Source organism: Lutjanus erythropterus, chromosome 8, assembly GCF_056507025.1.
Source record: "Lutjanus erythropterus isolate fLutEry1 chromosome 8, fLutEry1.hap2, whole genome shotgun sequence".
Classification (NCBI taxonomy): Eukaryota; Metazoa; Chordata; class Actinopteri; order Lutjaniformes; family Lutjanidae; genus Lutjanus; species Lutjanus erythropterus.
The window spans coordinates 10430899-10446337 of record NC_139324.1 but is presented as its reverse complement, the minus strand read 5'-3'; the positions used below and the strand labels follow the sequence as shown (position 1 = coordinate 10446337).

The following is a 15439-nucleotide window of genomic DNA, read 5'->3' as shown; positions in this document are numbered from 1 at the left end:
ACCTGTTACTCAAAGCAGGAATGCCCTAAATTATGCATAACTTTAAGCCTTAATAAGATCAAGAAAACTTTATTGTCACATGTAGCAGGCACTACAGTGAAAATGGATTTAACATAATTTAAAATTCAGCCCCTGTACAGTTGTCATGAACAGGGAAATTAGCTGTAGAGACCAAAACCATTTTTTGCACCAGGCTGTAGATTGATTATTTCTGCTGTAGATTTGGGCATTTTAACATGGGGGCCCTTGGGGATTGACTTATTGTTGGAGCCAGCCTCATGAAGCCAGCCTCATGAAGCATGAAGATCCCAAGATGCTTAAAGTCTTTCACTTAGGGCAGCAACCATCCTTTCATCAACAGCGATATCTCATGTGGGTTTGGTGTTTTTAATTGGAACGTGAGCTCTGAAATCCAGACCAATCTCACCAAATAAAATGGCAACCCACAAAAACAGCAAACCGTAAATGAGCAAAGGACTTCAGCTCGCCCTGATAATTAGTGTCTATTCAACTTCAAATGTGAGCAACGTTAAAGAGACTCATGCTTTTCCTCTTTCTTGTGGCAAGCCACAGCTTAAATCAATTTGCATACAGCGCATGTCTTGCTGGTTTTGTCAGAGCAGAGTCTGCACACAACACATCTGTGTTAATGTCACTATGGTAACAGGAAAGTTTCACGTGCCGTCATGCATCCATGTGTTGTATAATCCATCTATCTGTCTTCTCCACCTGCTAGTTCCTGCACATATGCAGTTTACATCAGTGACAGTGGTTATAAATTGTAGCAATCGCTGAAACAATGCGACTTTGATTTTGTGTAGAAGTTGAACAAAAGCTGACTCGTTTTAGCCAGTGGGCATCAATTTCATCAGCTGAAATTACTGCATAGCTACATAGCTAATTAATCTAACTCTGTGGTTAGCTCGTTGAAAAACTTAATCTCTACTGAGTTAGCTTTCAGGAACTCTTCACAAAATACATTAGTCTCCAGTGTCCTAGGCTACCAGAACCATCTGAGCTGTTTGTCTTTCAGCGCTGAACCACTGAGGCAACACGCCACCTGCTTTCACTCAGCCAATACATTTTAAATCATTAAATCATTTTAAGGCGATCAAAGATTCGCAGTATAAAGACAGATCGTTTCTCACGGCCACATGTTCTTTGCTCTGTTCTGACAAAACACCCAGGCTCCTCCGACTCCAAGCAGCACCTCTCCTCTTCCTCAGTGGGAGGAGGTGGACTTAGAGGAGCAGCAACTGAGACAGAGGCTGCACGAGATGACAGACAACATCAGCGACCACAGCCTGTCCTCTGATGAGGACGAGTCCAGCAGGACTGCACAGTCCTCCCAAGACATCCCAGCATGGAGGAGCCCAGACGGGGATGCTAAGCCTTCCAGGCTGCCTACCAGACCCACATCCAGATCCAGCATCATTGTGTCCAGACTGGAGGAGGAGCCACATCAGCAGACTGACTCTGAGAAGGTATCTGTGACAGAATGAAATGAGCGAGGAGGAGAAGCAGAAGGAAATAAAATTCTGTAGTCACACATAAGCATTTTTACTCAGATTTACACTTTACTTAATGCCAGAAAGTTCATTTGAAACATGCATTCTGCACATCTGGATTCTTGAACATTTTGCTCTTTAAAAAACAGCCTGGCTCATGAAATTCCATACCACCTCTTCTGGAATCCAGTTCAAGCACATAGTGTAGTCATAAATCAAGTCACTCAGCCTTGGCGTTTATTTTTTCTTTGCAACCGTCTCTCCCAGATTTTCTGAAATGCAGAATTGACTAGAAAAATAGTTCCTTCTTAGCTGCTGTGCTAAGTTGCCTGAGCTGTTTTCACTGGCATTTCTTTCCCTTTAAAGTAACAGCAGTACAGAGCTCGGGTGTGTTTTTTGTTTGCATCTCCTGGCCTGTTCAAACTGCATACCCTCTCTCAAGGATTTGAGCTATCACATAACACTAGCTTGTAAAAGCAGGAACACACTCCTCTGAGAACCTGATACCTGATTAAGCTCAAACTTGTTTCCTTTAGGACTGAAGGGGCAAAGGTCAACATGTTTTCTGTTCTTTTTTTCTTTTTTTTTTTTTTTTTTTTTGTTATTAAATTTCTTTTAAATTTATTTGGATCCCCATTAGCCACTACCAAGGTAGCAACTACTTTTCCTGGGTAGTCTATAGAAATGGACAACATGAGAGCTCCCCAAAAGTGAAGCCAAAGATCTCAGTTGACCCCTAGTGGCGGGCTGCGGTACAGTTCATAAATCCAACCTCCCCAATTTTAAAAAGTAGAACTCGAGCCAAACTAAAACATTAAAGTACATGTACAATGAAGTACGTTTTTTTTTACCCTAGATGGTCAATGTCATTTTAGGTTGTTCTTATCATGCTGATGTTTGGTCAAGTTTTCATTTTTCTGATCAGTTTGGTTTTAATGAGTTATTTGATGATATACACACAGGTTTCATGCAATGATTGACAGCTGAGCTGCGTTGGCGGGATGGCAGCATTTGTATCCAAGATATTTTGGCTTTAGTGTTGTGCAGTGGGAGGAAGTGGAGCCGCGCTGTCCATCTTTTATTTATGTCAATGCTTCAAACCAAATAGCTTTATCTGCTTCATTGACTATAGTAAGCTGTGACTGACAACTTGCCGCTACAGGATATTGTGTTTATGGAAGAGTGATTGTTCCAGTACATATAATAAATATTAAGACCTTTGTGTTAACTAGTGCAATGCCTGCTCAGAAAGGGCCAGTTGTTTGGCTCTGACTGCTGCAGCTTTCAGCTTTAGGAAAAACTCATCCAAACAACATCACACTCAACACTGCTTGAATCCTAAGCTGATTTTACTAACAACATGAAACCTCTCACTACAGTTTCATTTTCTATATCTGTAGAATATGCTAAAAAAAAAAAAACGAAAAAAAATGGATAAGGGTGCAGGATTCTTCTCTTTTTCCTCTCTCTCCCTTCCTCTCTCTCGAATGATTGGGAAAAAAATCTGTGATTGCCTCCTGAATACAGCTGTTTTCTTGTCTTCAAACCTCCTCTGCAAACTCAGTGAAAGACAGAGCTTTCAGCACAGTCAAGCACAGGCACATGCAAGCTGTGTCAACCAGGGTTTAGGCGCTAAAGTGCACACAAAAAGAGCAAACTTATTGAAAGCCCATGACACAATTAAGGATGGACGTTTGAAACAAAATTAGTATTCAGCAGTATAGCGAGCATGAGATAATCAACTGTCACTGCTGACAGCCAGTTTTCCATGAACAAGTGTTCATTTGAAAGTTACATCACTTGAGTTTAGCGAAATAAAATGGCAAACTTCTACAGTTTCTCTCAATGCAGAGCAAGCTGTACCCAGCATGCCATTGTGTGGTGTAACACTTGATAAGGGTCCCCTCTGAATACAGTACACAGTATGATTTTGTCTCTCCACTGTTGATTCTCTAATAAAGGCATAAAATGCCCCACCAACCCCACAAAAAAGAAAGTGCATGACAGATTTTTGATGAGGAAAATTAACAATTTCTTCACATCTCTCTTGTAGACAAACATTTCAACAGAGAGCCTGGAGAGGAAGTGGCACCCCCTAGAGGAGGGATCAAGAGAGAGCTTCAAAGGCTCAACAGCTTTACTGGTTGAGCTGGAGGACAAGGTAGCACAAGCTGCTGCCGACGTCCAGAACGCCCAGAGTGAGGTAATAAATAAAAAAAAACATAAAGTAACTGAGTGAAGCTTAGCTTGCATGATTGATTTGTTATAATGAGACAGAAACAAGGGACATGTGCATAGTCACTTTCTGTCTTTGTATGCCAAGGTCTCCTACATAGAGAACAGGATCGCTGCCCTGAACGCTGCCGGCATGCCAGTGGATAAAAGAAGAAGGGTAAAGACTTTTTATTTCCATTTATTTTACTTGAGGCTAATCCAGAGTTTAAGAGTCTGAGCTTTGAAAGATTAAATGTGAAAATGTTGCTTAAATCAAATAGTTTTCATATGGTATAAAATCAAAACAGTTGGGTTTTTTGGAGGCTGAACTGCTCTGAGGGCAGATTTAGCCTTTTTACACCTGGCATTAACATGCATCTTGGGTGATCCGATCACAAGCTCTGAGTACATCAGTTCTTAGCTGGCATCGCAGTGGATTTCCACATGCGTCAAACATGTGCAAACAGATACAGCTGCACCCCGACTGTCATTTTTTGGGGAGCAAATATGTGCATTTACATCCCGACTTTTTGCTCAAAGAATATTTAAACATTTGACCTACGCCAAGGAAAAATGTTTAACACCAAGGCTAAAAATGAAAAAAGGAAACAAAATGTAACACCATCAGTCACCGGTAGGGTGGTCATAAAACTCAGTCCAAGCTGTCTTCAGTCCATCTTTTTCTTGTCTTGATGTTCTGACAAAAATCAAACATGGTCTCTCAACCACCAAACAGGAAGCTCCAAAAAACTCCTCAAATACCAGCAAACACATATGATAGAAGGTGAACTAGTCAGTGTTTAATTCTGCGAATATGTAATCCACCAACCGCTACTTATTTTAGTGAGAAATCTTAATTTTCTGAACCTGTTTGCCTCTCACTGCCATGATCTTCTCCCACTGAAGCAGGAGTTGGTAGTGAGTTGATGAAACCAAATCCAAAATGCAATGTTCGTATGGCAATACAGTTTATCTTTATGGATTATATTGATGTGGTATTGACAAGAAATGCTAACAGATCATATTTCTTAAAGAGAGTTTTGTGTAATATTTTCCCCGGAGAGTGTAGAGAGATTAAATTTAATTCAAACTACTAAGAGTGTTTTTTAACATTTGCCACCAGTGTGTCTGTATTGATTACTGATAGTTGCTGATCAGGCTAATTGTTCTCACTTTCTAACAGCAGTATGCAGTAAATGGTTACACTTTGAGTGCATTTATCTGTAACTCACTGCTGAAAGTACAGAACACAATGAGAAAACTAATATTTTTATATGTAACAATGCAAAGAGCTTCACTGGTCATGACTGGAGGCTCTGTATTGCAGGAAATCGCACTTTCAGGTGTTAATTAAATGAAAAATTTCCTGCCCTAGGCTACCAATTTCCCAACCCTTGGTTACCTGTAACTATGCACCCAAGGCTGCAGCTCTCATGATAAAAAGATGTTTCAGTGTGGGAAAAACTCTGTGTTGAATTAGCTCCTCTGCTGTTCTTCTCTGCCTCTGCTGCAGCTGTGCATGAGAACACTGACTCATGACTCAGTGCTTGTTAATTTGCATGTTAAGACTGAGGCAGACTTTCTCACAATAGATATTATTAGATTGATGATCTATTATATAATACATATAATATTATTATATTATTATAGGCTGTATATTATATATTATTATACTAGTAGTTGTACAAGTGCTGAGGCTTAATGTGAGCAAAGTGAGGAAATAAATGACCTGCTTTTTTCACAGACTTAAGTTTGTGTTACATACGTTACCTGTTTCTGGACCATCTTCTTTATGAGAGAGGATCAGCTGACCTGTAGCTGCATCTGTCTTTCAAAATGAAATGTCTGTTTCTTAAATGAACACTTACACCCTTTCTGTGTATAGCTACACAAACGCATGCTTTTGCTTACTTCTGAAATGAACTGGTCTCGAGTGACCTCCAGTGTATGTGCAAAAAGCGCATAGCTACATCATTTCTGTTTGCAAAGACCAAATATGTTGTTGGTTTTAAATGACAGCCCAGCAGTAGCAGACACCACACTGGGACAAAGCAGACACAATATATTTTTACACAAAGAAGGAATAACTTAATGTAGAACATTTGCTGAATTTACAAGAAGGCCCAAGTAACTAAGAATTTGTCATAGATGGTGTTTCACAAAGTTTATGAAGTGAACTAACTCTGCAACTCTTAAAATTGCTTCCACAGGCGATAGAAATGTAGCCTAAAGTGGTTACTGTTTACTGTATTTGTAAAATTTGACATTTACGAACAGAAAAAGCCTTCTTTCATAAACTTACTGAAAATGGTCAAATCAGTAGAGACAGTGTGTTCAAACAGTTGCTAACAGGTAGATACATTTCAGAGAAAGAGCAGCAATGCCCCGACAAACTTAAGGACATGAGTGTGTTGCATTTGATGAAGAATTTACCTGGTCCAGCAGCTCACAAAATTGCTCAGTTTTTTAAGGGAGCCTGGGAATATTGTGGTTCAGTGGTGAAATCAGCCGAAACAGACAGCGTGTTCACAAACATCTGCTACTTGTCTTGGCAGGTAAGAGAGCCCAAACACGTCTTTTGCATTAGAGCTAACCAAATGGGAATCAGACAGCTGTTTTGTATGGACTCAGGACACATTGCGTACACAGTGTTAATGTTGTCACATGTGGTCCAGACTAACTCTTCATGTGGTCTAAGCAACCAGATGTCAATGCATCCTCAGTGTGTTTTGCGTGCATTCACATTTGTACTCAGAGCTGTCCACTCGTGCTCGGATTACCCAGGACTCATGTTAATACCAGGTGTGAACAGGGTTAGACAGGTGAGACAGGGTCTTACTGGTTGATTCAACAACTTGACTTGATGGTCTTGGATATGACTCCCAGTTCTGTGGACCCACCCTCTTAGATTCAGATCAAGTGTATTTATATCTCTTCAGCAAGTCTGTCTCTGATAAATGTGTCTACACTCCACCATGCCAATAAAAGCCCGATAAGAGATATATTTTCCAACATTCTCACTTTTTTTCTCTTTTACTTTGCTGTCTCTTCCTTTAGTCTGCAATCCCGGTCCAAGCGAGAAGACTTTCCCACAACTTTCCCACAAGTAAGAGCCGACACTGCTGCCCTTGAGCATGATCCCCAGGGCCAAAACATCTTAACCTTGTTAAACTCAGAGAACACGACGATCTGTTTTGTGAGCTGGTGAACACTGCGTCCTATTGTACTACCGCATCAGTTCTCCCAGCTGTATATCAGATGCACAGAGTACATGCAGAATTCCCACAGGCATATTGCGCGAAAAACAGCCCAATATTTTGAGGAATTTAGTAGTCATACAAAACATTTCCAGGATATTAAAGGTATTAATTGTCTGAGAAGCTCTACTGGAGAAGTCCGGACTCAGGTACTGTATCTGACCAGTAGCTGTTATCTGAAGACTGAATGCTTCTGATTCACTTTTCCCAATGTTATTGTTAGCATTCAACTTCTAGATTTGTAACAATATGACATAGTACAACTGAACTGTACTGAGTTTAAAAAGAGAGCCACTATGGATGTACAATATAGTTGCTGTATGTTTCCAGACCAGGTGGACAGGTTTGTGAGGAACTCCCTCTACAGGGGCTCCCTGACACAGAGGAACCCAGTGGCCAAGCCCAAGACCAGGGCTACCTCTGCGGTATGACCCCGTTCTACGGTGCTGGGTGCAGTGAAGAGTTCACTTCCAACAAAATATGACTATCATGTGGGAAAAAAAAGTTAATATACACAGTCAGAAGTAGTTATAGGAAAATATTAGAACATGTGATAGCAAATTGCTTTAGTCTGTATTATCAGTCTTAAACATATTCAATGTAAAGGTAGAGTTTTGGGAATTGGACTTATTCACTTTCATGACGAGAGTTGAATGAGAAGATCGATGCCACTCTCATGTCTCTGTGTCAAGCAGAGAGCTGGAGACAGCAGGTAAATAGTTTTCAAGCCTAGCTCCATCTAAAAAAAAGAAATCCACCGGCCGACACCTCTAAAGCTCACAAATTAGCGCATTAAGAAGTCCAAGAAGTCACTGATCCCATCCAAGAAATAGTCCAACAAGTACCCCCAACTTTTATTTTGTTTCTTTTAACTCTGCAATAGAAAGTCTCCGCCAGTGCCTACATCACTATTTTCACTTATTGTGATGTTATTTCTTTAAGTATGTTTAATTGATCTATATCTGATGGGTTATGTAAATCAATAAAACATAACTGATAATGATGATGAACATGATTGACAGGTATTGACATTGTGTATTGACATTGTGCTAAAAAAATATGTTTTTTGTCAGATTTTACTACATAAACACATTATTATTACACTTATCCACATGCGTTTAACTTCTGCTTTAGTTTTTATTCTCACTACAAAATATCAACGTCACTACAGCAGGTTGTCCCCCTTCGTTTGTCTCCACTGTTTACATCTGCATCCCGATGAAATCATGTGAGATCAAGTTTGCCGTGTTCATTCTCCTCTGGCGTGATAATCTTAATAATATGCTGTAGTTTGTGGTGTCATATTATTTTAATTAGTGAGCTTAAGAGAGGTGGATTTTTTACCTTTGGACTGAGCACCAGCTGTTTCCTCCTATTTCCAGTCTTTATGCTAAGCTAACCTAAGCTAACTGGCTGCTGGCTGTAGCTTCCTATTTAACAAATGGAAATAAGAGTGGTATTGAACGTCTCACTCCTTGTAATGAAGCAAATAAGTAGCTTTCCCCAAATGTTGCACTATTGCTTCAGATATTTTTTGTTTTTCCAAATGGAGCTTTAAGATTGGACATGAACTCTTCATTTACTGGTTACACAGGGCTTTGACTTCTTCTGGTTTCCAATCAGGCTTGGTGGTGGTTCAAAATAACTGTATTTTCTTTTACTTCTTTTACTTCAAATACATAAACCCTGTCCAATTCTTGCATTATTGAGAATGTACAGCCAATGTGTCAACTTTATTCTGTTATTCAAGTTGTTTAAAGCTCTTTATCCCAGAGAACAATAAGGGCCAATCTTTGTGGACTGTATCAATTATTGTATTTTTACTTTTACATAAGCACTTAAACCATTCTTATGAACACATGCTTTGGTGTTTTGTTTTGCCCGAATTTAAACAAAGCAGCACATCCTGCCAAAAGAACTGAGAACCATTACAGTCGGAATTAGTTGAGGGAAAAACAAAATGAAAATGAAAAGTATACGGCTGTTTACTGTGATCTTTAATACCCTGATGTGTTTTAAACTTTTTTCAAAACTTTAAATGTGTTTTAAACGTTAGAGAATTTAAAACATGTGTGCTTGCATCCCACAGATCTGGTCTGACTGCCAAGATGTCTGAGATTGAAATACTTAAAGTTAATGATAAGGATTTGGGACGCAGCCAAGCAATATACTTCAGGTGTATCTTGTTTAAAAAGAATCTTCTCATCTTTGAATGAGACACATTTTGTAATTCTTAAACTTTTATTAGTGTGGGAGTCAAATGCAATAAGATTCTTGTCTCGGAGCCGAGCTGTGATCTGGTCTCAAGCACTGCAGGACCAAGACGCAGCTAAAGTTCACTGTTAATTGAGAACTTATTTTCATCTTTGATGATCACTGTTTGCTTAGTATTCATCCTCTGTACACTCTTCTACACAAGTGGCATTTGAAGATGAAACAATGAGCACAAATTGTTCACGTATGATTATTTTTAGACTTCAATGAGCTTTAAATCTGTTGTCAATTTCCTGTTAGTTTCTTCTCACCAGCCTGATCATTCACAACCCTCACATGATCTCGCACAATTATTCATGAGTCATTAACAGCAGACATTATAGTTTTTTGTCTCAGCTGCTATGAATGATTTCGTGACTAACACTGAATTCATTAACCCAATCAAAGCATGAAATAATTAATGTCTGATTAATTATTAATCAAACAGCCAATCAATGCCTGTTTCTGTCTCTCTCTCCTCTTGCAGAAACCAGTAATGATACAGGACTCATGAGGAGGAGGCTGAGCATTATGTGACTGACCAGTTTCTCTTGTGACCACCTTTGTTATAACAGTTTGTAATCAACTGAAATTAAGCTGTCAAATTGTCAACTGTGATGCAGTGATTACATTTATATTTAAAATGTTTCCTTGTGATATTATTGTTATTTTATTGGGCAAGATGCATACCATATTTATATGTAGCATATGTTGGAGTTGCACATGATATGCTTTAACTTTACTAGACCGACATCTCAATAAGTTTGTGCCTTCATCTTAATGTGAAAAAACTTAACCTTTTCTGTGGTAATCTGAGATCTATAGTTATTTATTACAATCTTCATGCGGTACAAATGAAAATAGGAAACAAAATCATAACTATCTTGTGGTATTTTCTTTTGTTTTTAATCAGCCAGTCCAAAAGCAGTGCAATAACAAACTAAAAATCAGTTTTAAATACTTTAATTTTTTAATGTCTTCATAAACAATGGCTAAGCTACTATCAGTAGAATAAAGAGTTTATTGTTATGTATGTGATTTTTGATATTATAGCAAGTCTAACATGATATCGTGGTGTCAAAACGTTCTCACTGACAGTTCAACAAATATGGCAGCTTGGTCAATGGTTCTACGCTTCAAACTATATGTACAGTGTAGGTACTCGTCTAGCTTCAATTTTGCACACGCTGGGCTCTCTGGTCAAGTTAGCAATAATAAATATTCAATGTCTAGGTAGACTTTTAAAATAATGGCAACTATTTGATTAGGTTTAGACAAGGAAGGTACTTGGTTAGGGTGAGGGGAAAAATAACTTGGTTAAGTTTAGACAACAAAAACTAATTTGCTAAGGTTTAGACATAAAACTACAGGGTTATATGCAGACAACAAAACTACTTGGTTAAGTTTAGGCAACAAAACTTTTTGGTTAGGATTAGGCAACAAAAGTACTTGCTTAAGCTTAGGCAACAAAACTATTTGGATCATTTTAGGCAACAAAACTACTTGGTTAAGTTTAGGAAAAGTTACATAAATTTGTTACAAACGTAAGTTATGCTAGAGGGTACCTACAGCATCATAGGTAAGTGACATGATGTATGGAAAGTGTGTTTACTTACAGATGTAATATTACATCACCCGACTTCAACAACACATCAATACTTACAGTGACATTTCCAAAAGTGACACTAGATTGATACCTTCTGTGTCCAGTAGTAGGTCCACTGACCACGTGTTCATATTCAACGTGAGAACAGGCTGTGTGATGTTGTGTGACAACTGGTCTCATATTTATATTGAGGTACAGCTATATACTAAAATTGCATTTAACAGTACTCTTAAAAATGAGATTTTTTAAACTGACAAGTCTTGTATATTTTCATGTAGTTTTTCTTAGATTTTACAATAACACTGTTGTGTGATTTCTGATTTTAGGATGCTTTAACGATTTTCATTCATTGTGCACTCACACAGATGGGTGACAAAGTAAAGGAAAGACCTAAATTAAAGAGTAAAGAAACACACTAGTGCTTTCATGTTGAGCACAAGGAGTCACTGAATGGTTTGATAAGGATGACAGTGATATAAATCAGATCCTATGGCCTCTGTGGTCACAGATTTTCCTTGCTTTAGTCACCCATCTGTACCTTTGTTCAAAAACAATTCTGTTTTATACTTTATTTTCTATTATACATCAACAATGGTACAAACTATTGTGCGTACAATCTCAAGAAATCAACCACCGCAGCAGGAACACTGAGACTCTGTGCTAAAGTCACAACTAAATAATTTCAAGCCTCAATTTCATTGTGTATTTTATTTTATGAATTATACAATAACATATTTATCTCATTACTCTTATTAAATTATTGAAGAACTAAATTGATACTGTCATTTCATGTTTTTTTCTTTTTAACCACTGTTGTATTATGACCATGAAACATAAATCATTTCTGTCAGGCAGAAACCTCATATGTCCAAAACTGTTTTTATACTAATTGAATGCTGCGTAGTCAAAGTTAGTTGTTCTTTTCAATACATAAATGGTTAAATATTTGTCAAAGTTACAGACATAAAAGGTACCCAATAACACTGATTTATGAAAAAAAAAAAAAAAAAAAAAGTCAAAATATGGAGATACAAGGTTTGCGCCAGACAGCAACAAAATGTAACATTAAACAGCCTCTTCCTGTGACAGGATCTGCATTGTCTTACCACAGCCTCAACAAATCATCTGCTTATTGTTATACTGACACAGTGTTTGCAGCTTCTGATAGTATTCAGACTTGGCTGTTTGAGACCTTTGGTCTGATCATCAGAAAGTCCTCTTCTCGAATATACTTTTTAGTTTTAGTTTTTGGTTGGTATTCATTTAGATGACTGAACATCAGAGTGCACTCAGCAGATGCTTTCAATCCCATAACATATAGGATCTTTTAGAAAGTAGCCACATATATTAAAGTAGAACTAAACAATGTTTTCATATCTATAGCATGAATTCACAATTATGACATGGGGTTTAGGTTTACAAAAACCTCTCTGAAAAGTCTTGTTCACTGCTTAAAGTCCTCACAGTCTACTTGCCAGCCCACAGTTTTATTTCAGAAATGTAAAGTATGGGTCCCAGCATTGTGAAACTGCTGGAGGCTAACTTGCATATGTTGGGCATTTTGTATAATTTGCATAATTAGCAGTAATTGGCATAATTATCTATATGGACAATATTTCAACTGCTTGGATGATTTGGACAATATTCATGTGGTTTTTGGGGCTATTGAGGATGCTGACATTTTCAAAATTCACAGAGGCTATTTAAACTACAAGTAGCCATATTCCCATATAAATATACTGAATCCAAAGGTTCTTCTGTTCCTGGACTTGTGTTCTACTTGTTAAACACATTTTACTTGTATTATACTCACTTCACTCTTTTTTGAGGATATTATTTAACCATAGTCATATTATTCTAGTTTGGTATGGTTTTGCCTTTTGTTGCTTCTGACACCCAGCTGTAAGTCACCTCAGAGTGTAATGGGCTGCATATTCCTGCCTATCCTCACCAGGAAAATTGGCGTATAGTTGACTGGGTGAAGTGCCATATTTTTTACGAAAAATATTTTATTGTCAGGCAGTGACTTCTATTTCTATTAGTATGTAAATGCAGTCTATTCTTGTTATTTTAGATGTCTTTGTTCTCATTGGTTGTGTAGAGTCACATTATTATAAGTCACATGTTCAGAGAGCAGCCATTTTTCTGTCAAGCAAACTAAAGAACACCATGGTCTATTTTCTATTGACTCCATCCACCTGTGTGCCTTGGAGAAGCTTTGAAATGAAATGAGCAGAAATGATTTCTGCTCATATTTTATTTTATTTCATAACATTTATTTACATTTTTTCAAAGCCACTTCAGTATTGATTTCTTTACAGTTTTACAGCACTACGAAACAGCTTTACTACATGGAAATGCTGTATCTTCAATAAACAGATATACAAGTACATGTTGACAACATACTTTCTGTTCCTTTGTCATTGAAGCTACATAAGTCTAGTTAGCTTGATAGAGTCTGTAGCTGTCAGGTGATCTGTGCCTCAGGTGCCAGAATATGTTACGTTACGTTACGTTACGTTACGTTACGTTACGTTACGTTACGTTACCAAAGTGAATGTTGACTTTTTTAAGGTTTTAACTCCTGTTACCTTATGTGTAGAAAAGGTTGTCATAGGCAACTGGACATTATCAAAAGTCAATATTGACTTTTTTTATGGTTTCAACTTCTGTTACATCACATTACCTTATTAAAGTCAGTGTTGACTTTTTTAAAGATTTTACTTGTGTTATGTTACGTTACATTACGTTACGTTACATTACGTTTCGTTACATTACTTCCATTCCATTCCATGACTTCTGTCATGCACATACATAAAATACTTATTTTAACCCAAACCAAACCTTTTGTCCACACCTAATGAAGTAGTTTCATGCTTGCAGTCAACACAATCACGTGTTAAATAACACATGACTTAGATCAAATGTCTCACGTGATGTACATGCATCACTGCCAGAACTTTCCACCAGTCATTTTGGGAGTCACTGGCAATCAACCACCTACAGACATTTAAGCTGCATTAACAGAAAATTGCACGAAAGAGATTGTAGCGTTTGACTGAAAAATGAGTCTAAGAAACATAAAGATGTTGCTATAGTTATGAAAATGTCATAAATTACCACTTTTCCACATTTTCATACAGCATCCAACAAAAATCCAGAACAGGTGCTATTAATGTACTCCTGTCCTGTTCCAGTATGAGCCAGGTCACACATGCTGTGGACAGCTCCATACGGAAATATAGTGTATTGAACATTGTTGTTGGGAGGTGGGTGACATCAGCATATCAACACAACGCTGCCCCTCCTGCTGGAATATAAAGTGATGATGAACCAACTGATAAACTGAAACCGGCACAAAGAGATACCAGAACCTCAGAAGTGCATCCACCTCACAGAGCAGGTGAGACCGCCCTCACATTCTTTGGTCTTCTGGACTCCCTACAGTACCTGCTTGTGTCCAGTCACTGGGTTTTACAATAGGCTGTCCTTTCACACCCAGAGGGAGAGAAGAATCTGCTCCGATCAGCCACTCCTGTACCTGTTCAGCTCCTGTGGTTTTTCCTGGGAGACAGTGAAGCAACCAGTGAAGTTTGGTTCTTCAGCTCAACTATCCAACAAGAAATCCTCCAAACGGTAAGACTTCACACACGTTCATTATGCCTGTGATGCTCACTGGTGGAATGTAACTAAGTATATTTACTCAAGCACTGTACCTATGACACTTTCTACTTCTACTCCACTACATCTCAGAGGGAAATATAGTATCTTTTACATTTATCTTACAGCTTTAAGATTTTTAAACAAACAATATATGAAAAGTTTAGCAAATTTGATATTTTGTTATAATCTACCCAGCAGTTTATACAAGTGCAGCTGAAATAATAATTAGATTAATCAATAAGTCAATTCACAAGAAAATAGTCAGCGACTTTTCTGATCATTTTAGTCATTTTTCATGTAAAAATATTTCATGGATCCAGTTTCTCAAATGTGAAGATTTTCTGCTTTTCCTTTTAACTATTTTAATCATTTTCATATGTTTTAATATATTTCATATATTTAATAAAAAAGTGAAAGCATTTCTCACTATTTTCAGAATTTTTACAAACAGAATCTATAATAGAAATTATCATATTGTTATAGTTGCACTCCTATGAAATAATACAAAATGAGCTTCATCTCAACCAGCTACAACAGTTAAATCCTGCAACAGTCACAGGGGACATTTTACTGTTTTTACTCTTGATACTCTTTAATACTCTGAGTACATTTTTCCGATTGCACTTGCATACTTTTTCTGAAGTAACATTTCTAATGCTGGACTTTAACTTGCCGTAATACTTTTATTCAAGTAAAAGATCTGAGTATTTTCTCCATCTCTGGAGGTGCTTGGAAATGAGTTGTAGAATCAGGTGTTTAGAAGTATTTTTTGAAGTACAGTAATGCCACAGTAGAGCCATGCTGTAACTAGTTCAAATAGTCTGCTGAGATTTCAGAGAAAATAGTCCTTTGTGTGTAAGAGTGATCCAAAGTGCAGGCTACATAATGTGCACGTTGCTTTGGCTCTGATCTTTTCTCTTCTATGTTTTAACCAACAC

General features: G+C 37.6%; 1 protein-coding gene across 4 annotated transcripts in view; it reads left to right on the top strand.

Annotated features, from left to right (window-relative positions):
- mlphb (melanophilin b) overlaps positions 1–10667 on the top strand; it is a 59510-nt gene extending 48843 nt beyond the window's left edge. For 3 of the 4 annotated variants that reach the window (XM_084723977.1, XM_084723980.1, XM_084723976.1), the window contains 6 exons: positions 1188–1484; positions 3562–3711; positions 3832–3900; positions 6780–6828; positions 7310–7404; positions 9720–10667. In XM_084723977.1, the coding sequence (XP_084580103.1) occupies positions 1188–1484; positions 3562–3711; positions 3832–3900; positions 6780–6828; positions 7310–7404; positions 9720–9746 (687 nt within the window). In that variant the 3' untranslated portion in view covers positions 9747–10667. The remainder of the gene's footprint in view (positions 1–1187; positions 1485–3561; positions 3712–3831; positions 3901–6779; positions 6829–7309; positions 7405–9719) is intronic. The other variant, XM_084723979.1, reaches the window with a different exon arrangement.
- The last annotated feature ends 4772 nt before the right edge of the window (positions 10668–15439 follow it).